Source organism: Protopterus annectens, chromosome 7.part1 (genome assembly GCF_019279795.1).
Source record: "Protopterus annectens isolate FY-2018-M chromosome 7.part1, PAN1.0, whole genome shotgun sequence".
NCBI lineage: Eukaryota > Metazoa > Chordata > Ceratodontiformes > Protopteridae > Protopterus > Protopterus annectens.
The window spans coordinates 72,795,430-72,818,879 of NC_056740.1; the positions used below are offsets into that span (position 1 = coordinate 72,795,430).

General features: G+C 44.4%; 1 protein-coding gene across 7 annotated transcripts in view; it reads right to left on the reverse strand.

Annotated features, from left to right (window-relative positions):
• TJP1 (tight junction protein 1) overlaps window positions 1-23,450 on the reverse strand; it is a 2,268,071-nt gene that overhangs the window by 1,637,068 nt on the left and 607,553 nt on the right. For all 7 annotated transcript variants that reach the window (XM_044078564.1, XM_044078565.1, XM_044078562.1 and 4 more), the window contains exon 7: window positions 18,441-18,585. In XM_044078564.1, coding sequence (XP_043934499.1) covers window positions 18,441-18,585 — 145 coding nt within the window. The remainder of the gene's footprint in view (window positions 1-18,440; window positions 18,586-23,450) is intronic.

Below are 23,450 nucleotides of genomic sequence, written 5' to 3' on the forward strand. Positions count from 1 at the left end.
CTTGGTAAAAGTATGAACACATGTCAAAGTGGCAGCCTCCAGAATGTCCCTGGTGGGGACTCCGCTGAGGAAAGCTGCAGAGATGGAGGCTGCTCTGGTGGAGTGTGTGCTGATCCCTTTGGGGGGAGGCTTGCCATACTGTTTGTAGCAGAAATGGATGCAGTGTGCTATCCATTTGGAAATGGTTTGCTTGGAGATGGCTTTGTCTTCCGCCCCTGAAGCAAGGCTAACCAGCAATTGATCAGATTTTCTGAAGGGTTTAGTCCTATCCAGACAGTACCTGAGCTATCTTGTGCACATCTAGAGTGTGCAAAATTCTTTCCCCATTGTTTTGGGGTTAGGAAAGAAGGTGGGTAAATGGACGGATTGGTTGAGAGCCACTCTGGATATGACCTTGGGCATGAAGGATGGATTAGTTCCGAGGGATACCCTCTCTGCATGGAAGATGATGGAAGGGTTCCAGAGCTATGAGTGCTTGCAGCTCAGGGACTCTCAGGGCTGAAGTGATGGCCAGGAGGAAAGACGACTTCAAGGAGAGAAATTTTAGCCCTGCAGAAGAAGCTGGTTCGAAAGGGGGCAAGGTGAGCTTTTCCAAGACAAAGTTAAGGTCCCAAGCTGGTATTGGTGCCCTTCTGGAGGGCCTCAAGTTGCTTGCCGCACTGAGGAACTGTTTAATCAGAGGGTGTGAAAATCGAGGCTGCTCAGTGGGAAAATGAGGAGAAATAGAGGCATGAATTTTTATAGAGGAGAAAGAGGGACCACTGTGTAGAAGGTCAGCTAAGTAATCCAGGATGAGAGGGATGGAGGGCTGTGACATATTGCCCCCCCCTTAGCCTGGATCCAGGTGCAGAATCTTTTCCATTTATTTGCATAAGACCTTCTGGTGCTAGGGCGTCTGGCCTCTCGGATAACATCCAGAACCTGTGTACTGAGGATGGCAGATTGGTCAGGGGTTAGGATATAACCCTAGCTGCCAAACTGAGTGTCTGCAATTGGGGGTGCAGAAGTCCCCTTTCCCTCTGGGTTAGGAGGTTTGGAATCTGAGGAAGTTTCCATGGAGGTAGCGGGGACAGGCTGCGTAGCAAGGGGTACCAGTGTTGTCTGGGCAAGTCTGGAGCTGAGAATGGTCTTGGTTTTTCCTCCCTTATTTTGAGCAGTACCCTGGGGATGAGAGGTAGGGGAGGAAAGGCAGAGACCGAGAGGTTTACCCAAAAGAAAGACAGGGCATCTACTTTCCAAGCTATGCAGTGATGCTGCCTGGTGCAGAATTTGCTGAGCTGATGGTTGGTGTGGGAGGCAAAGAGGCCGGCCTCCAGGGTTCCCCATTTCTGAGTTATTAGGAAGGTGTTTCTGGTTAGCTGCCACTTGTGGGAGTCCATGTGCTTTCGGCTTAATTGGTCTGCCAGAGAATTGAGAGAGCCTGGCAGGTATTATGTTAACACATGTATTTGCATGGAAGAGGCTGTGAACCAAAGGGTCATGGCCAGCCAGCACAGCGGCTAGGAACAAGTCCCTCCCTGCTTGTTGCTGTACCACATCACAGTGGTGTTTGTCTGTTTTGATCAGGAGAACCCCTGGAGAGAGAGGGGGTTTGAAAGCTATCAAGGCCTGCTGCACAGCCATCATCTTTTTGACTAATGTGCAGGGGGAGTTGCTGGGGTTCCACTGGCCCTGTATGCACCTCCCTTCCAGGTGTGCACCTCAAGCGTAGTCTGATGAGTCTGTGGTGAGGGTCTGGGCAGCGGGGTGTGGGGAGAAGGGGAGTCCCTTGCTGTGCGAGCAGGCTGTTGCCCACCAAAGAAATTCCTTCCTCAGGCAAGGAATAATAGGCACAAGAGTTTCCAGATCTTGAAAGTGTTGACACCAAAGGCTCTTTAGGTACCATTGAAGTTTCCTCATATGCAGTCTGGCATATGGAATGAGGAGTATGCAAGAGGCCATGAACCCCAGGGCTTGCAGGATTTTCCTTGCAGAAAGCTGGGGCCTGGTGGCCAGTTGAGAGAAGTAAGTAGATAGAAAAATTGTTTTCTCTGGTGGAAGGCATGCCATCTGGGATGCTGTGTCCAGACTTGCTCCCAGGAAGATTATCCTTTTGGTGGGTACCTGTTTGGATTTCTTTTTGCTGATTGTGTACCCTAGGGAGGTTAGTAGGCCCTTTACAAAGCCCAGGTCTTTGAGCAGCATTTCCTGGCTGTCTGCCTGAATAAGGTAGTTGTCTAAGTAGAGGTAAATTTGAATATTTCATGGCCAGAGCCAGGCATTTTGTTAATACTCTGGGAACAGTAGATAAGCCAAAGGGAAGTGCAGAGAACTGAAAGTGCTGAGATCCTGCCCTAAAGCGGAGATATTGTCTGCAGGACTCCCTGATAGGAAAGTGGAGGTAGGTCTCTTTTAGGACCAGGGTGGCCAGCCAAGCGCCCTTAGAGAGCATGGGTAGCAGCTGCTGGAGGGTGAGCATTTTGAATTTTAGGTTCACCAGGAAGGTGTTTAGAATAGATAGATTGAGGATGGGGCGCCAGGTGCCCTCTTTTCTGGGCATCAGAAAAAGTCTGGAATAGAAGCCTTGGCCTATATGCTCTGCAAGAAAGTGCTCTACTGCTTCCAAGGAGAGCAGAAAATGGATTTGCTTTTGAGCCTTTGCCCACTGATTTGGTGGTAGATCTGGGAACCCTTTTGGGGTTGGAAAGGTGTGGAACTAGAATTTGTACCCCTGAGACACAATGTTCAGAACCCATTGATAATGGTGGTCCAGGTGCTTGAGTGAAAGAAGAGTTTTCCTCCAAGGGGTATGTGAAGGTGGGCAGAGGCGAGGTCGGGAGGGGGCGAGTCATTGTGAGTTCTTACCATACGGGGGTGGCTTAGAACTCCCTGGTTTTGAAGTGGAGGCATTCCACTCAGATCTCTGCGACCGCTGGGGCTGATGTCTTTGGGGGGGGGGGTCTGTTTCCACGGGGCCTAGGCTGGCCCCGTCTACTCGGAGCAGGAAACGACCAGTGTTTGGAGAGAAAATGCCTGCTGAACCTAGGGGGCTGGACCTGTAAGAAATCTTTAACAGTACATAGATTTAGCTTTTTCTTCCATCTTTAAGACCTCCTCTGCTTTAGTACCAAATAAGTTATCTGTGCAAGGGTGCATCCAACAATTTTGATTTGACATGGTCTGGCAAGGGTTGTTCCTTAAGTAATGCAGGTCTACTAATGACAGATCTGGTGACTGCTGCCCTGCAAGAAGCTTCTAGGGCATCAAAACCACAGTGCAAGTGTGTTTAGTTACTTGAGCAGCAGAATGCATTAAGTTCTGTAAATCTTTAAATTCTGCCCATGTAGGAAAGGAGGAAATATTTTGTTTAAGGAGTTCCAAGGTATGTTGTTGATACTTAAGCACATGGGACTGACAATTTAGTGCCCTGATAGCAAGAGTAGCTGAGGTGTGTACTTTTTTACCCCATCTGTCCAGTGCTTGAGAATCCCTGTCTGAGTGGGTGGGATTCGTAGTCGAGGTTGCTTTAATCCCTTCAGGCCCTTGAATAATGAAATCAGTGTCAGCTGTGGGATTTTTAAAAAGATATTTGTGAGAGTCAGGGACTCTGTAGTACCTGTCTGGTTTTCTCGGAGCAGGAGGGAGGGCGTCTGAAGTCAAGCTGGATTCAAGGGAGACACCATCCACCATCTAGGACTGGGGGGATGGCTAAGGGCCTGTGTTGTGGAAGGTCCAGGAACTCTCTGAGTCTCTTTTTAGACTGTGGGTAGCCTTGACTCTCTCACTGGAAATGCTCCCTTAAGGTATGCAGGGTTTCCCCAAAGGAAAAATCCTCTGGGGGAGAGGATGAAGAAATGGAATCCTCTGCATCAGAATCCTCATATGTGGAGAGGGGCTGCATGTTTTCATAGTTAGATGCATCGGATTCATATGACTCTTGTTCAGACAAAATCTACAGGAGAAGTACAGTTGTGTACACTTACCATAAATGTAGATATTTGAGTGTATTCACTGTTGCAGTCATTACACTTGGGTTATCCTGCTGGCAGGCTACTCTCAGTCGGCCTGAATTCCAAAGTCTAGGTCAAGGCGTCGGTTGCTGTCACCTCTTCCCTGACGTCAGTGCGCCAGGGGTATAAAAGATGCAGCCGACGCCATTTTCTTCAGTTTTTCTTGCCCTAGATGTCAGGTGCCCCCAAAAAGGGTAGGCTAAAAATTATACCAATAAAACATGCATGCACCAAAACATATTATACCTTCATCTACAAGCAAATACACCACATAGGTTGTATAGATTAGAGAAGTGCAGATTAAGTTCCAGCAAAGAAATGGAGGATGGTGGGTGGGTAACCTGGACTGCAACAGTGAATACACTCTAACATCTACATTTATGATAAGTGTACACAACTGTACTATGTTCTTCGTGTTTCACTGTTGCAGTCATTACTCTTGGGTTGAATCCCAAAGCTATGGTTGGGAGGCTGGAACTAATATAGCATTAGGTGCGGCTATGAGGCCCTACAGAACTGCAGTGGCAAAGACTGCCCTGGATTTAGAGTAGAGAGGTAAATGATAGTGCTTTGTAAAGGTGTGCACTGAACTCCAGGTAGCAGCCTCTAAAATGTCTTTGGTTGGTACTCCCCTGAGGAAGGCTGCTGAAGTGGCTGCTGCTCTGGTTGAATTTGGCCTAATGCCCTTAGGCATGTTGTGAATAGCAGAAATGAATGCAGTGGCCTATACACTTAGAAATAGTCTGCTCTGAGATAGCCTTTCCTTGTGATCCTGCATCATATGCCACCAGTAGTTGCTCTGTCTTTCTGAAAGCTTTGATTCTGTTCAAGTAGAAGCGTAGTTGTCTGTGTATGTCCAGAGAATGCAAAATTCTCTCCCCTTTATTCTGTGGGTTTGGATAAAAAGTAGGCAGATGAATAGCCTGGTTAAGGGCCACACTGGACACTACCTTATGCATAAATGTCGGGTTTGTCCTCAGAGAAACCCTGTCTGGATAAAAAAATGATAAAAAGGTTCCACAGCCATGAGTGCCTGTAGCTCTGAGACTCTTCTTGCAGAAGTTATTGCTAGGAGCAGAGCTGTTTTCCAAGATAAAAACTTTAAATCAGCTGTAGTGGCTGGCTCAAAAGGAGGCAGGGTGAGTTTTTCCAAGACATAATTGAGGTCCCATGCAGGTATTGGTGATCTCCCTGGAGGCCTTAAGTTTTTGGCTCCTCTGAGGTACTGCCTTAACAAAGGATGAGAAAATATTGGTGGCTCTGTATTGTAATGAGTCGAAATGGCACAGGCATGAATTTTAATTGATGAAAAAGATAGGCCTTTGCCCAGCATCTCAGTTAAGTATTGCAAAATCTGAGGAATATTTGGTACAGCTGTGTCAATTCCTAGTGCCTAGTTCCAAGCACAGAATCTTTTCCATTTTCCAGCGTAAGATTTTCTGGTACTAGGCCTTCTGGCCTCCAAAATGACATCCATCACAGCTTTAGTGAGAGGTGTGTTTTGTAGGATTACATTATCCGCCATGCTGCCAGATTTAAGGTCTTCAGCTGGCTGTGCAGGATCTGATTGTTTTGTTGGGATAGTAGATGAGGTATTTGAGGCAAGGTCCAAGCCGGACATTGAGACAAGTTCACCTAGGATTGGATACCAGTACTGGCGGGGCCAGTCTGGGGCAATCTATCATCTTTGGCTTCTCTTGTCTGACCTTTAGGAGTACCTTGGGGAGGAGAGGCAGTGGAGGAAAGGCATATACTGCTAAGCTTTTCCAGCTGAAAGATAGGGCATCCACTTTCCATGCTTGTCTGTGATAAGTCCTTGTGAAGAATCTTTTTAGTTGGTAGTTGTGAGGAGAGGCAAATAAATCTATCTCCGGGCATCCCCATTTCCTTATTATCATGTTGAAGACTTGTGGATCCATAAGGTTTCTGCTTAGTTCGTCTGCCAGAGTATTTATCTTTCCTGGCAGGAATTGTGCCTGCAGATGTTCTTGGTAAGTCAATGCTGTGTCCCACAAAGTCATGGCTAGTCTGCAAAGGGGGTAAGAATGAGTGCCTCCCTGCTTGTTTATATACCACGTGACCGTGGTGTTGTCTGTCTTTATCAGTAGTTGTCCCAGATGAAGTAGGTCCTTGAAAGCTCTCTGGGCATTCTGAACAGCTAGCATCTCTTTTTGATGGATATGTAGATGCATTTGGTTTGCGGACCATGTGCCTTGTATACACCTTCCTGCCATGTGGGCCCCCCAGGCGTAATCTGATGCATCTGTTGTTAATGTCTGCCTGGCTGGAGGTAAAGTGAATGGCTGCCCTTTGTTCTGGTGACAAGCCTTCGCCCACCATCGAAACTCCTGTTGCAGGCAGGGAATGAGGGTAATTATTGTTTCCAGACTGTGGCAATGTTGAGTCCAAACACTTTTTAGGTACCATTGAAGTTTTCTCATATGCAGTCTCACATATGGAAATAGTAGAATGCAGGATGCCATGAAGCCCAAAGCCTGCAGAATTTTTCTTGCAGATAACTGGGCCTTTGTTGCCAACAGGTTGAAAGAGGTAGTCCGTTGTCTTTGTTTGCCTGGCGTGAGATGATCCGTCTGGGCAGTTGTATTTAAGCTTGCACCCAGGAATATTATCTCTTGAGAGGGTACTAGTTTTGATTTCTTTTCATTGACTGTGTACCCTTGGCCTGTTAGAAAACTCTACAAACTCCAGATGCTGTAATAGAATGTCCTTGTTCTCTGCTTGAATGAGGCAGTTGTCCAAGTAAGGATATATTTGTATTCCTCTTTGTCTGCAGAAAGCAATTACTGGTGCCAGGCACTTTGTGAAGACCCTGGGTGCAGTAGATAAGCCAAAGGGCAGTGCAGAGAATTGGTAGTGCATTGAGCCAGCTTTGAATATGAGGTATCTTCTGCATGTTTGCCTGATTGGGACATGCAGGTATGCCTCTTTTAGGTCTAAAGTCACAAGCCAAGCCTTCTTGCCGAGTATGGGCAGAAGTTGCTGTAGAGTCAACATTTTGAATTTTGGTATATTCAGAAATGTGTAGAGTATAGATAGGTCCAGTATTGGCCTCCAGGTCTTGTCCTTTCTTGGTACCAAGAAAAGTCTTGAATAAAATCCTTGTCCCTGCTCTTGCTCTGGTACTTGTTGAATGGCCCTCATGTCCATGAGGGATGAGACTTGCTTTTGTGCCTCTGCCCATTGATGTTTTGGCAAGTCTGGCCAACTGTTTGTCCTTGGCAAGGTATGGAAGTGAAACTTGTAGCCTCGTGACAGTATGTCTAGGACCCATTTGTCCTGAGTTATGTGCCAATTTTGAAAAAAAAGAGAGCTAGTTTTCCCCCTAAAGGTGCTGCCAGAAGATAAGTGCTTGGTGCAGGCAGGGGGAAGTCATTGGGACTGTTTCCTGTATGGCTGTGATTTGTCTTCTCCACTTTTGGAGGTAGAAGCACCCCATTGTTTAGACCTGTATGAACCTTGGGGATGGGATCTGCCTCTTGGGTGTCTTTATCTGCCCCTTTGTGGTCTGTCTGACACTGGAAAGGATCAATTATTTGTAGGCCAGTGTCTGCAAAATCTAGGAGGCTGTACCTGTAAGAAATCCTTAACCGTTTGCATAGATTTAGCTTTGTCCTCCATTTTCTTTAACACCTCTTCTGCTTTAACACCAAATAAGGTATCATGCTGTAATGGAGCATCTAATAATTTTGCTTTGACATGATCAGGCAGATTTTGTTCCTTTAACCAAGCATGCCTCCTGATGACAGAACCCATAACAGCGGCCCTGCAGGAGGCCTCCAAAGAATCAAAACCACATTGCAAAGTAAGCTTTCCAACTTGTTCAGCTGCATGCAATAAATCCTGCATTTCTTTGTTTTCTGCACATTCAGAATTTATAAACATTTTCTGTTTAAGCAGTGACATAATATATTGCTGATATTTGAGCATATGAAACTGACAATTTAAAGCTCTTATGGCTAAGGTAGCAGAAGTGTAAATCTTTTTTCCCCATCTGTCCAATGCCCTAGAATCCCTGTCTGAGGGTTAGGGTTTTTTGCAGAGGAAGCCTCGACCCCTTTGAGACCCTGAGAGATGGTTTCTGGGTCAGCAGCAGGGTTTTTGAAAAGGAATTTATGAGAGTCAGGAAGCCTGTAGTACCTGTCCGGCTTAACAGGAACTGGAGGTAAAGAGTCAGGGGTCAGACTGGACTCTGAAAATACATCATCTACAATGTCTAACACAGGTGGAACAGCTAGGGGCCTGTGTTGTGGTAGTAAAAGGAAGTCTCTAAGCCTTTTCTTAGATTCTGGAAAATCTTGGCTCTCCCAGTGAAAATGCTCCCTCATGGTATGCAAGCTTTCCCCAAAAGAGTAATCCTCAGGAGGAGAGGCTGAAGGAATAGATTCTTCAGCATCAGAATCCTCATAGGGAGGAAGAGAGTATTCCTGATCAGAAGAGGAATCAGATGAAATGGAAACCTGATCTGAAGATTCATATTCTGTATCTTGCCTAGGCCTTTTATCAGGTGCGGGATGGGAACCCCTGATCAAAGTAATTAAGTCTTCGGCCATTTTGAGCATCTGTTTTTTGGGCATTGAGGCCTGTCCATGAGGCTGTTATACTTGTTTCTTTGTCTTTAATGGTGCTTTAGTCTTTGCTTTTGAAGCTGAAGTCGTTTTAATGTATAATTGAGTAGGTCTGAAAACACCCTCAGAAGCCGATGCCTGCTCAGCGGCTCTGGACCCATCTGAGGGAATAGTCTCCAAAGGTCCAATACCTTGAGCTTCCAGCGGCCTAGGCGACTCCACGTGGGAGTCTGTAGCAGCCTGTGGGTCTAAAGTAGCGGGCGTCGGGGGCTGCGAATGTGCCTCACTGAGAACCGGCAAATGGCTTAGAAGAAGCCTTGTTGTCGGTTTTGGACCTCGGATGCCTGTCCTTTTCTTTTTCTTTGCGTTTCTTGTGAATTCTGGTAGTCGGATGGCTATCCGACGACATCGTATAATTAAATCTTCTGCCAAAATAGTGTAATTCAAAATCATACAGACACTTAATAGTGCGTTGGTTAAATCTAGTACAAAACAGACAACTAGCAACGTCGTGGTCAGGGCCTAGGCAAGGAATACAGTAAGAATAAAAGTCTTTATGAGGTATTTGCTTCCCACAAGAAATACAATTATTAACTTTCTGACATCGGTCTGGAGCAAGAAAAAAAGTTTCCCCAATGGGGAACTTAGCTTTTAATGAAGACTTCGGATCTGAAATTCGAACACGAAAATCTCAGGAGTCGGACGACTGGCACTTGTGAACTGCTTATGCTTCGGGCACCGCACGGCAAGATAGACTGAAGAAAATGGCATCTGCTGCATCTTTTATACCCCTGGCACACTGACGTCAGGGAAGAGGCGGCAGCAACCGACGCCGGACCTAGACTTTGGAATTCAGGCCGACTGAGGGTAGCCTGCCAGCAGGATAACCCAAGTGTAATGACTGCAACAGTGAAACATGAACATCAGATCTCTTTTCGTTTTTGAGGGAGTGGCTTGGCTTCCCCTAATCAGCATGATAAGGTCTTCTGCCATTTTAAGCATTTAAGACTGAGGCAAGGGAGCAGGCGCCTGAGAATGGGTAGTTGGTTTCTTGGGTGTGGTTCGACCCCTGGGCCTAAGGAACTCCGCTGTTCTCAAAAGAATGGTAGCCGTGAAAGAAGGCGTTGGTTTATGGAGATTCGGTGTTGCGAAGGACTTCCTCGGAACCCAGTGCCTGCACAGTGGCTCTCGACCCATCCAGATTAGAGACGACCGCAGGATCCTTAGACGAAGAAGAGTTCTGCGGCATACCAGACTCCAAAATGGTCTCGGTAGCATCCTGCGAATTAACTGAAGCGGGCATCAGGGGCTGCAAAAGTCCCTCACTGAGTTCCGAAGGACTGACTACCAGCTTAACAGAAGCGTCGTCTGAAGGTTTGGTCCTGTGTGGTCTCTGTCTCTATCTTCATATTTACGTTTTTTTTTTCAGAAGATCTGCTGTCGGATAGCTTACCAAAGCCATATCAGAATTCGAGGACTATAAACGGAAATATCTGGCAACAATAAAGGCCCAACGAAGAACAGTTCTGGCTTTAAACAAAGCACAGAAGGGACAACGAGGGATGTCATGGTCTGGGCCTAGACAAGTGACACAGTAAGATTGGAAGTCCCGCTGTGGTATTTGATTTCCACAGGCGAGACAATTAACTTTTTCTGACATTGGTTAGTGCAAGAAAAAAGGATCCCCAATGGGGTACTTCGCTTTCAAAGACTTCAACTTCAATTTGGAAACGAAACTCAGGTAGTGGCCGACCGGCACTCGTGCAAACTGCTTCAGGCTCCACGGCAACGAGCGAGGTGAAAATATAGTAGGTTCAACTGCTTTGAATATTTCACAGATTCCCACTAGTTTGAGTTTACATGCTTCACAGAATCATGAAGCTTACATGAAACAAGGTACTGTGAAAAACAATGTTTTAGTTAACGACAAAGGGTCTGATAGTATTAATGAACAGTTTGGTGTACGTTCGGTTGCTGGAAGGGTGTCTTTTCACGCTGATGCAAATAGTAAATTTGACCATGTTTTTTCTAAGAAATATGCATTTTCCAACCAAGAGAGTCCAAGACAAGACCTCTTTAATAACAATGGGGCAATGGACACCATGCGGAACACTGCTTCATTAAGAGATTTAATTTATCTTATGGAAAAGAGACTGTTTAAATATAAGACAACAGAAATGGACATAGCATATTTTAACCATTGTCTTTTGTTAAGGATTGTGCCACAAGGTTTGAGACTTTCCAAGTTTCCTTTTGGCATTACATATACTGATGAAATTATGTCTGATTTTATACAATATTTTGATGAAATTGGTTTGGGATTGATTAAAAAAAACATTGTATTATGAAAAGCAAAAGGAACAGGTTTTGATAGAAGTGCAGGAATTGGATAAAAAAATCAAGAATAATTTATTATTTTCACATTACAGTACTTTGTATTTTAAGATGTTAGATAAGGTGGATAAAAGGTGTTATAACATTTTTCAAAAGAAAAAATGTAAAATGGAAAGGGACCAGAAATGTTATCAGAATAAGCAAGTTTACACCATTAAAACAGGTAAAATTAGTGGGCGTAACAATACAGTTGGTGGAAATGTGTATAGACCTTCTGAATATAACTATGTTAGGGAAGGGGATGGTCATATGTCCCCTAGATATAGTGATGTCGTTAGAAATAATGAAAGATGGGATGTGGCAAATGAATCTATGAATGAAGGTGGTGAGGATTTTCCAGTGGTCAGGCGCTCAGAGAGATTGGCACAGTATTACACGGAGACAGGGGAATACAGCAGGAATTATTACCCACCCAGGAGGAACATGTATTAGTAATGGAACCATTAACGGAGATGGTGCATTGTGGGAATAATATTGTTAACAAGTGGGAAGGTTTCACTATTTACAACTATTCAGACAGGGTGATTACTGAAGATTATTTTAAACTTTTTTCAAAAGTTATCAAATTTATTCCTTCTACGAAAGAAGATTTGGTTGACATCATCATGGCTTTAAAGTTTTATACAAGGAAATTAAATTTAGATATTATGAAAAATAAAGAAAATAATTATATTCCCAATGGTAGTGATTTTTCCCTACCGAAGAGAAGTTTATACAATCCAACTTTACACCTCTTGGTTGAGATATATGAAAGGTTGGTAATAGAAGATATTTACAGTATTTTTGTGGAGCATAGGGGTGTTAAGTGGAATTTAACTACAGCAGAATATGAACTTTTAAAAGATTTAAGAAAAGACAAGGATTTACTTGTTATGGTTCCAGATAAAGGGGGTGGGGTGGTACTGTTTCGTAAATGTATGAATAAACGTGCTTTGTCTTTCCTACTTCAGTGTATCGGATGTAGCTTTTTATTTTGTTTCAGTTTCCTTAGGATTGAGTTTTATTTCCACGGCAAAAAAGACTGATGTAATGGTGTTGGATGCTTTCCTTTATACCACTGATGACATGATGTCAGTCCTCAAGTGACAGTGACTGGCGCAGAAATACTAAGTCTGGTATTCAGTCTGGCCGAGGGCTACCCTGGCAAGTATAACCCTAATGTGATGACTGCAACAGTGAAACACGAACATCTGCTTCCTACTAAATGCAAGAAAGAATAGTTGTGTAATATCTTAACATAACCACAGAAGTCCTTCTCTTCTATGTTGCAGTATTCTTAACACATGACACAGTCTTCCGCCCAATGACCAGATGTCTGGCCAGTATACAACAGCTTTTAGCTACTGCAAGTACGTGGGATGTTGCACATATGTTCTGAATGTCAGCCATAAAAGGACATCTGCACATACAATCCTCAGCAAGTACAGGTGTGTACACTTACCTTAAATGTAGATGTCCGAGTGTATTCACTGTTGCAGTCATCACATTTGGAGTTACCTGCCTGCAGGTAGCCCTCAGCTGTCCTGAAAATTCGGATTTCTGAATCGGATGCTGTCTCTTTTTCCATGACGTCAGGTTGTCAGGGGTATAAAACATGCAGCCGACGCTGTTACATCAAGTTTTTCTTGCCCAAGATGTCAGGTGCCCCCACAATGGGAAGCAATTTTATGTTATGGTACACCTCCATCAAAAAGCAAATACACCAGAAAAACTAAATATACCAAACAAGAAGGAAAGGTAGAGCCAAGAGAAGTCAGGGGGGCTGGAGGGAGGGTAACCAGGACTGTAACAGTGTATTCACTACACTACAGCTACATTTATGGTAAGTGTGCACAACTGTACTATGTTCTTTGTGTTTCACTGTTGCAGTCATCACATTTGGGTTGATTCCCAAAGCTAAAGAAAGGCAGAGGAAGTTAAAGATCATTAGGGCCAGCAATTAAGCCCTGCAAGACTGCAGTGGCAAAACCAGCTCTGGATTTAGAAAAAAATAGGCATGTGGTAATGCTTGGTGAAGGTATGTACAGAGCTCCAGGTAGCAGCTTCTAGGATGTCCCTGGTAGAGACTTCTCTGAAAAAGGCTGCAGAGGTAGATGCAGCCCTGGTGGGGTAGGTTTTCCATGGTGCTTGTAGCAGAAATTAATACAATGGGCTTTCCATTTGGAAATGGTTTGCTTTGAAATGGCCTTCCCCTCTGCCCCTGCAGCAAAGCCAACTAGCAGCTGTTCAGATTTTCTGAGGGGCTTAGTTCTGTCCAAATAAAATCTTAAGTGCACGTCCAGAGAGTGCAGTATTCGTTCCCCTTTGTTTTGTGGATTAGGGAAAAAGTAGGCAAATGAATGGACTGATTTAGGGCCACACTAGACCCCACCCTGGGCATAAAGGAAGGATTGGTCCTGAGGGAAACCCTGTCTGCATGGAAGAAAATGAAGGGTTCCACTGCCATGAGGGCCTGTAATTCAGACACTCTTCTTGCTGAAGTGATGGCTAGAAGGAAGGCTGTTTTCCAAGAAAGGAATTTCAATTCTGCTGTTGCAGCTGGCTCAAAGGGGGGGGGGGGGTTGAGCTTTTCCAATACAAAGTCAAGGTCCCAGGCTGGAGTGGAAGCTCTCCGGGGGGGGGGGGGTGTCTTACATTTCTAGCCCCTCTAAGGAATTGTTTCAACAGGGGGTGAGAGAAGAGGGGTGGTTCAGTATTATAATGTGCTGAAATGGCAGAGGCATGAATTTTAATTGACAAGAAGGATAGGCCCTTGCGGAGCATTTCTATTAAGAACAGAAGAATATGAAGTAAGCTGGGCACCGTTGTGCCCATCCCGAGTCTGGCTCCAGGAATAGTATCTTTTCCAATTTTCAGCATAGGATTTTATAGTACTAGGCCTCCTTTCCTTCAGAATGACATCTAGCACCTGCTTACTGAGGGATGCTAGAGGAGAGCTCAGGGAATTAGCCAGGCTGCAAGGTTCAGGGTTTGAAGTGGAGGGTGCAGAATTTGGCCTGCCTGCTGGGACAGCAGGGAAGGGGTCTGAGGCAGGTGCCATGGTTGCAGTAGTGTCATACTGTGCAAGAGGGGGTACCAGTGCTGGTGTGGCCAGTCTGGTGCAATCAGTATTGTCCTTGACTTGTCCTGTTTGATCTTTAGTAGAACCTTCGAGAGGAGGGGCAGAGGAGGAAAGGCATAAAACGAGAGGCTTTCCCAGGTGAAGGACAGGGTCATTCACTTTCCAAGCTTGACTGTGGGGAGTCCTTGTGCAGAATTTGTCCAACTGGTAGTTCTGAGGGGAGGCAAACAGGTCTACCTCTGGAGTCCCCCATTTGTTCCTCAAGAGGTTGAATATTTTTGGTTCTAGTTTCCATTCGTGTGGGTCTATGAGATTTCAGCTTAAGTCATCTGCCAGTGAATTTAGCTTGCCTGGCAGGAACTGAGCTTGTAGGTGCACTTGGTAGCTCAAGGCTGTGCTCCACAGAACCATGGCTAGTCTGCAGAGAGGGTACGAGTGGGTTCCCCCCTGCTTGTGTATGTACCACATAACTGTGGTGTTGTCTTGTCTTTACCAATAGTTGTCCAGGAAGAATACGGTCTTTGAAGGCTATCAGGGAATTCTGTACAGCTAACATTTCTTTTTGAATGATATGCAGGTGAAATCTGTCTCGGGTTCCATTTGTCCTGAATGCACTTCCCTGCCAAGTGAGCCCCACATGCATAGTCTGATGCGTCTGTTAGGGTTTGGGCAGCAGGGAGTAGAGTGAAAGACAGCCCCTTCTTGGGGTAGCAGGCCTCTGCCAACTAAAGGAACTCTGTCTTTATACAAGGAATGATAGGAATCATTGACTCCAGGTCCTGAGAATGCTAACGCCGTAAGCTTTTTAGATACCATTGGAGTTTCCTCATATGCAGTCTTGCATATGGAATTAGTAGAATGCAACAGGCCATGAAACCCAAGGCTTGCAGAATTTTCCTTGCAGATAGCTGGGGTTTTGTGGCCAACAGTTTGAAGTAGGTTGTCAAATGAATTTGTTTCTCTGGCGTGAGGAAAGCCATCTGGGAAGTTGTATTCAAGCTTGCTCCCAGGAATATATTTTGTTGACAGGGTACCAGGTGTGATTTCTTTGGTGTACCCCAGACAAGTTAGCACCCTTTGCACAAACGCCAGATGATTCAAAAGTATGTCCTGGCTTTCTGACTGAATTAGACAATCGTCCAGGTATGGGTATACTTGAATATTTCTTTGCCTGCAAAATGCAATGACTAGAGCTAGGTACTTTGTGAATACCCTGGGCGCAGTAGATAAGCCAAAGGGCAGTGCAGAGAACTGATAAGTGCATGTAGCCTCCTTTGAAGCGTAGGTATCTTCTGCAATATTCCCTGATTGGGATGTGCAGGTATGCTTCCTTTAAATCTAGTGTTGCCAACCAGGAATCTTTGCCTAGCATAGGAAGCAACTGGTGAAGAGTCAGCATCTTGAATTTTGGAATCACCAAAAAGGTGTTTAGAGTAGACAGGTCCAGGATAGGACGCCATGAATTGTCTTTTCTGGATAAAAGGAAAAGTCTCAAGCAGAAACCTTGTCCCTTTTCTTCTTCTGGTACCAACTGAATAGCCCTTATGCTTAAGAGAGTACTTGCTTTTGGGCCTCTGCCCACTGATTTGGGGGTAGATCTGGCCAACTGCTTGGTGAAGGTAATGTGTGGAAGTGAAATCTGTATCCTTGGGACACTATTTAAAACCCATTTGTCCTGGGTAATGAGTTCCCAGTTCTTTGCATGAAGAGCAATCTTTCACCCAAAAGGGGCAGTCAATTGAGAAATGCTTGAAGTTTTAAAAAGAAGTCATTGAGACAGTTTACCATAGGGGTGAGTTTTATTACTCCCAAATTTGGAAGTGGAGGCCCCCCACTGCTTAGTCCTGTGCGTACCCTGGGACTGAAGCCTGGGTGCTCTGCTGGATCTGGGTTTGAACTGAGAAGGTCTGGTAGAGGCAGGAAAGGACCAGTTCTTAGAAGGCCAATGCCTACTAAATCTTGGAGGTTGTACTTGTACCAAAAGGGGCAGTCAATTGAGAAATGCTTGAAGTTTTAAAAAGAAGTCATTGAGACAGTTTACCATAGGGGTGAGTTTTATTACTCCCAAATTTGGAAGTGGAGGCCCCCCACTGCTTAGTCCTGTGCGTACCCTGGGACTGAAGCCTGGGTGCTCTGCTGGATCTGGGTTTGAACTGAGAAGGTCTGGTAGAGGCAGGAAAGGACCAGTTCTTAGAAGGCCAATGCCTACTAAATCTTGGAGGTTGTACTTGTAAAAATTCTTTAATAGTTTGCATAGATTTAGCTTTTTCCTCCATCTTTTTAAGAACAACTTCTGCCTTGTTGCCGAACAGGCGGTCCTCATTTAAGGGAGCATCCAGTAATTTAGCTTTAACGTGATCTGGCAAGGATTGCTCCTTAAGCCAAGCATGCCTTCTGAGCACAGACCCAGTAACAGCAGCCCTGCAAGATGCCTTTAGTAAATCAAAACCACATTGCAAAGTATGTTTTCCAACTTGTTCAGCAGAATGCATTAAATTCAGTAAATCCTTATTCTCAGCACAATCAGGAATCAACATCATTTTCAGTTTAAGCAATCCAATAATATGCTGCTGATACATTAACATATGAAACTGGCAGTTTAAGTCCCTAATGGCCAAAGTTGCAGACGTGTATACCTTCTTACCCCATCTATACAGCGCCCTGGAGTCTCTATCAGAGGGGGTAGGATTTTTGGCAGTAGTAGCTTTAATGCCCTTGGGTCCCTGTGAAATGGTCTCAGGATCCGCAGTAAGATTTTTAAAAGGAACTTGTGAGAGTCAGGAACTCTGTAATATCTATTAGGTTTCCTGGGAGCAGGAGGGAAAGAGTCAGGTGCCAAGCTAGATTCAGAAAAAGCATCATCAACAATGTCTAGTACAGGAAGTATGGCTAAAGGCCTGTGCTGGGGCAGGAGTAAGAAATCCCTAAGCCTCTTTTTTAGAATCTGAGAAATCCTGACTTTCCAAATAAAAATGCTCCCTGAGAATATGCAAGGTTTCACCAAAAGAGAAATCAAATCCTCTTGGGGGGGGTAAGCAGAGGGAATAGAGTCCTCAGCATCAAGATCCTCATAGGTAGATAAGGGTCAATCCTTGTCATCAGAGGAAACAGAAATTTCAGAATCTTGGTCAGAAGTATCATAAGCAAAATCAGTCCTAAGTCTCTTAGATGGGGAAGGTTGGCTTCCCCTGATTAAAGTAATAAGGTCTTCAGCCATTCTTATTTGATTTTTAGGCATAGAGGCCTCACCATGCAGTCTGGGCGTCAGTTTTCTAGGCATGGTTCGAATTTTAGGCCTTGAAAATAGAAGATGGCATTGGTTTAATATGCAAGTCAGTAGGCCTGAATACACCCTCAGAAGCTGGTGCCTGCACAGCGGCTCCGGACCTATCCAAGGTACAGACATCCGCAGGTTCCACAGCTGCGGCTTACCGGACTCTGAATGGGTCTCAGTAGAGGCCTGCAAATCTGAAATAGCAGTTATCAGGGGCTGCAAACGCGCCTCACTGAGTACCGGCAAACTGGCGACTGGCTTAGGAGAAGCATCGTTGACAGCTTTGGACCAAGACGGCCTGTCTCTGTCTTTATCTTTGCATTTTTTCAGAATGTCGGCAGTCGGATGGCTTACCGAAGACATATCAGAATAATTGAACAGAGCACCAAAATATTTAGAAGTGAAAATATACCAACAATGGATAGTTCGAGGTTTAAATAGGGCACAAAACTGACAGCGAGATACATCATGGTCAGGGCCTAGGCAAGGAATACAGTACGAAAGAAAATCTTTATGAGGTATTTGCTTTCCACAAGAAATGCAATTATTTACTTTTACTGACATCGGTTTAGAGCAAGAAAAAGTTTTCCCAATGGGGTACTTAGCTTTTAGTTGAAGACTTCAGTTCTGAAACTCGAAAACGAAAATTTCAGGAGTCTGCCGACCGGCACTTGCAAACTGCTTCTGCTTCGGGTACCACATGGCAAGAAAGACAGATGTAATGGCGTCGGCTGCATGTTTTATACCCCTGACGACCTGAAGTCACGGAAGAAGAGACAGCAACTGATGCAGAACCCAAGACTTTGTTAATCAGGCCGACTGAGGGCTACTGCAAGCAGATAACCCGAATGTGATGACTGCAACAGTGAAACACGAAGATGATCAGGGAGAGTGACTAATGCAGAAAATAAAGAGGCCTGTCTTCACCTACATGACTAGTTATTTCAATTTTTAGCAATAATGTCCATTTCCATGTGTTCTATTGATCTCTAAATAAAGTCAAGGCACAAAGTACCTTTCTATCTCACCACTTCTATGTGCTACCACAAAATCCTTTTTACTAGTTGTATTTCTCTACTTACTCTCTGTGCTTACAAAATTACTCCATCTCTTTAGCAAAAGACAGTTCACCTCACCTTCCAGCACTAGTTTGTTGTGGAGAATTCCTGGAATAGTCTGAAGGCTCAGACCTCTGATCAGGGGATCGTGAGCGACTCTCGCGGGCTTTGTCATGTGATCGATTAGAATGATCTGATACCAGCGATTGAATTTCAGAAATGTCTGTTAAATAAAAGTTATGCTTAGGTAAAAAAAACAGATAATGTTGTTTACTTGTATTATACTAAATGTGAAAGTGACCTATATTTTTACAATCATTTTGTAGCCATTATACACAATCTCTCTCTCTCTCACATGAGATGCACAGTATAGTACATACTACTAAAAAGAAAGTTGTACACTTACCATGACAATGCACCTGTAAAAGTTAGCCAAGCCACACCAGCCTCTAGGATTAAGAGGACAGATATTAGGACTTAAAGACTGTTCTCCTACCCCTGTACTATAATTTACCATAGCAGTTCCCCTCTCCACATCTGAAGCAGCTGTGCTACGGCTGAATGAAAACCAAGGAAATGGGACTACCACCACTAAGAAGGGGGGAGGATAACTGGATTATTAATAAGGATGGACAAATGCCTAGAAATCTTTCGCAAAGTATTTAATTCTTGTATCTGACAGGAGAGGGTCCACCTTCAGTAATCTTTAGGACAGCCTTTCCAAACTCTTCTTGATGGGGGTCCAAGGTCAAAGCATACCGGAACACAGTAGTTCCAAAGGAAGCTGCAGACACTGCATTCTAACTTGTACTGTTTAATAAAAGTGTTAAACAGTCACACAGCATCCACAAAAGATATCCAATGTAGCATTTTGACCCCAGTGGATCCTCATGCAAACGTCTGTTAAGAGAGATGCATTAGGACCTGATGCAGACAGAAAGCCACCTAGACAAGGTGGTTCTGGAGACCATCTGGTCCAGTGACCTGAGAATGTAGGAAATTAACAACTCTGCTGTTTTCCTGATACATTACTTGAACAGGATGAAATCTATCTATATCTACATATACATGCATACGCGTACATATATATCTATTTGTGAACATCCAGACAATGCAAAAGATACTTCTCCCAAGTTTAAAATAACAAGGAAAAAAGACAGGCAATTAAATGGCCTGGCAAAGACAGACCTAGGTGGCCAACATGAGCATGAAAGAGGGATCAGTCCTAAGGCAAACAGGATCTTGGCAGAATATCAGGTTAAAGAGGGTTTGTCAAAAGAGTCTATATCAGTTTATCGAAAACGTTCTTTGAATGCCTTTTCATCGAACCACTTTTCAGAGAACTGTTAAATCAGCAAAGCTTTTTCCCAGAGAAAGGAGATAGGTTACACATTTACCCTTTCCCACAATGTAGTGTGATTTCTTGAGTTGCTATATATATATACAATTGGAGGAGGACTGCCCCTCACACACACACACACACAGGTTTGTTTAAAATGATGTAGTTTTTGTTACGATCGCTCTGGTGGCCAAGTAGCTTTTTTCCCTGGGTAAAAGTTTTGCTAATTTGACTGCTCGCTGAAAAGTGGTTTGAAGAACAGGAGTTTGACGAAGAAAGCTTTCGATATATTGATATAGACCCCTGTCAAAAGTATGTCAAGTTCACAGACATTCCACAGTAGCTTTGATAGCAAATAAAGAGAGCCTTCCAAGATACAAATCTGAGGACTACAGAAAAAACCCACGTTATTTTTTCTAATACAAAACAAAGTCTCAAAGGAGGTACTGCCTCATGAAACAGTGTCCTCAAAAGGCATCTGCCCTTCAAAAATGCCACCGACACTTTCAACGATTTTCAAGAAGAAATTATTCTGGCTCAGAAAAAAAGTCTAAGACAGCCGCAAAGTGGCCTCTGGTAGGGACAAGACTGGTTTAAAAAGCCAGCAAGACATATCATCAAGGCTGGAACTGGAATCTAACCAACATTTAGTCCCAATAGGAAAACAAATTTCATTCCTTCTGATAGATCTTCCTCATATTTGGCTTTTGTACAGAGAAGAGAATGAAGACTCCTCTCTAAAGACACAGGAACATTATCAACCGTCGAGAAAGTACAGTTTTGTACCTACCATAAATGTAGATGTCCGAACTGGATAGCATCTGCAGTCATAACAAATGGGTTGTCCTGTCGTCAGGCAGCCCTTCGGTCGGCCGGATTCCAAAGTCTGGGTCCGGCTTCGGCTGATGTCGCACTTCACCCGACGTCATCTCTGCTGGTCTTCGGGTATAAAGGCATCAGCCGACGCCATTTTCCTCAGTGTTTCTTGCCCCAGATGCCAATTGCCCTCTTGGAAAGCTAAATTTTGGATAAATGCCAATGTTTCCAAAATAGTAGAAGGCAAACACAAAAATAAGCATGTATGTACATATATACAAACAAATACACCATAAGAGACTCCCCAGCTAGCTATTAGGAGGGTAAATACCCTAGGAGTACCACAGAGGGAAGGAGGGAGGTAATCCTGACTGCAGATGCTATCCAGTTCGGACATCTACATTTATGGTAGGTACAAAACTGTAGTATGTCCTTCATGGATGCATCTGCAGTCATAACAAATGGGTAGAATACCATAGCCAAACTAGGGGAGGAGGAATAAAAATTATGGTGTAGTTAGGATCCCTTGCAGTACAGCAGTGGCAAACCCTGCTCGGGATCTAGAATATAGAGGTAAATTATAATGCTTGGCAAATGTATGCACGGAGGTCCAAGTAGCCGCCTCAATAATGTCCTTGGTTGCCACTCCTCGTAAGAAAGCTGTGGTAGTGGCTGTAGCCCTTGTAGAATGAGGTCTTATGTTCTGTGGAATTGGTTTTCCATGGTAGGAGTAACAGAATCTTATGCAATTTCCTATCCATTTGGAGATTGTCCGTCTGGAAATTGCTTTTCCTTCCCTTCCTGCTGCATAGGCTACAAAAAGCTGGTCAGTTTTTCTGTTACTTTTGGTTCTGTCCAGGTAGTAGCGTAACTGTCTATGTACATCCAAGGTATGCAGCATTCTTTCACCTCTGTTTTGTGGATTTGGAAAGAAGGTAGGTAGGTGGATTGCCTGGTTTAAAGACACTCTGGATACCACCTTAGGCATAAATGTAGGATTAGTTCTCATGGACACCCTATCTTGATGGTAGATTAGGAAGGGTTGCACTGCCATTAAGGCCTGTAGTTCCGAAACCCTCCTTGCTGAAGTAATAGCCAGTAGGAAAGCAGTTTTCCATGACAGGTGTTGTAGATCTGCTGTTGCTGCTGGTTCAAACGGAGGGAGTGTCAACTTTTCTAGTACAAAGTTCAAGTCCCACGCTGGTAATGGTGGTTTCCTAGGAGGTTTTACATTCTTGATCCCTCTGAGGAACTGCCTGAGTAGAGGATGTGAAAAGACAGGAGGATCAAAGCTGTATTCTGCTGAAATAGCTGATGCATGTATCTTGATGGAGGAATAGGACAGGCCTGTATGTAGAAGCTCTGCCAAGTACTCCAGAATGTTAGCAATATCTATGTTCGACACATCTTTTCCTCTTTCAGTACTCCAAATGACGAACCTTTTCCATTTTCCTGCATAGTTCCTTCTTGTTGAAGGTCTGCGGGCTTCAAGGATAATGTCTTTAACCCTTTGGGAAAGGTCTGGGTTAGTTGCTGCTATGTGATGTTCCAGGCAGTCAGTTGCAAGGTTTTTAGGTTTGGATGTATGAAGTTGTAGTTGTTCTGAGTTAACATCAGAGGCATCAGGGGTATTGACCACATTTTCTCCCGAGACATGCTCCTCAGCAATGGGTACCAGTGTTGTCTTGGCCAGTTCGGAGCTATCAGAATTATCCTTGGATGTTCCTCTGATTTTCAGTAGTACCTTGTGCATCAAGGGAAGAGGTGGAAATGCATATGCTGTCAGGCCTTTCCAGCTGAAGCACAGAGAGTCCACCTTCCATGCAAGTGGGTGGAATGTCCTTGTGCAGAATTTTTTGAGCTGGTGATTGAGTGGGGAAGCGAATAGATCTATTTGTGGCATTCCCCATTTCTTTGTGATGGCCTTGAAGATGTCCGGGTGTAGCATCCATTCGTGAGCATCCGAGGTGGTTCTGCTTAAAATGTCTGCTAGGGTGTTCTCTTTTCCCAGTACAAATATTGCTTGTAACTGGATGTTGTAGCTGAGAGCCAGATTCCAAAGGTCCAAAGTCATTCTGCATAGGGGGTATGAATGAGTGCCTCCCTGTTTGTTGATGTACCACATGACTGTGGTGTTGTCTGTCCTTATCATCAAATGGCCTTCTTTGAGGAATGGTCTGAATTTTTGGATTGCCAGTTTTACTGCCAGCATTTCTTTTTGGTTTATGTGCAGGTGCAGCTGGTCCTGAGTCCACAGACCTTGTACGCATTTGTCCAGCATGTGCGCCCCCCATCCTAGGTCTGAGGCGTCCGTTGTGATGGTTTGGCTTGCTCGAAAGTTGTGGAAGGGTAAGCCTGGGTTTGACTGGCATGCTTGAGCCCACCATAGGAACTCCTGTTTTAGGCATGGTATTAGTGGTATTTCTGTTTCTAAGCTGTGCCTGTGTTGAGACCATAAATTCTTTAGGTACCACTGCAACTTTCTCATATGCAGTCTGGCATGTGGGACCAAGATTATGCATGATGCCATGAAGCCCAAGGCCTGCAGAACTTTTCTTGCTGTTAGTTTGTTCTGCTTTGTTAATGCCAAGAAGTAAAGAGGGAGCTCTTTTTGTTTTTCTGCAGTTAGGAATGCCATTTGTTTTACTGTGTCCAATTCCGCGCCCAAGAAAGTTCTTGTTTGGGATGGTATCAGCCTTGACTTTTGTAAATTGACTGTGTATCCCAGGGCTTGTAGCAAGTAAATGACCCTTTGTAAATCTGTTGTCAGCTTGCATTTGTTGTCCGCTTGTAACAGGCAGTCGTCCAGGTATGGATAAATTTGGATTCCCTGTAGTCTGCAGTGAGCGATTACTGATGCCAGGCATTTTGTGAATACTCTGGGCGCAGTAGATAAGCCAAAGGGCAATGCTGAGAATTGATAATGCTCTGAC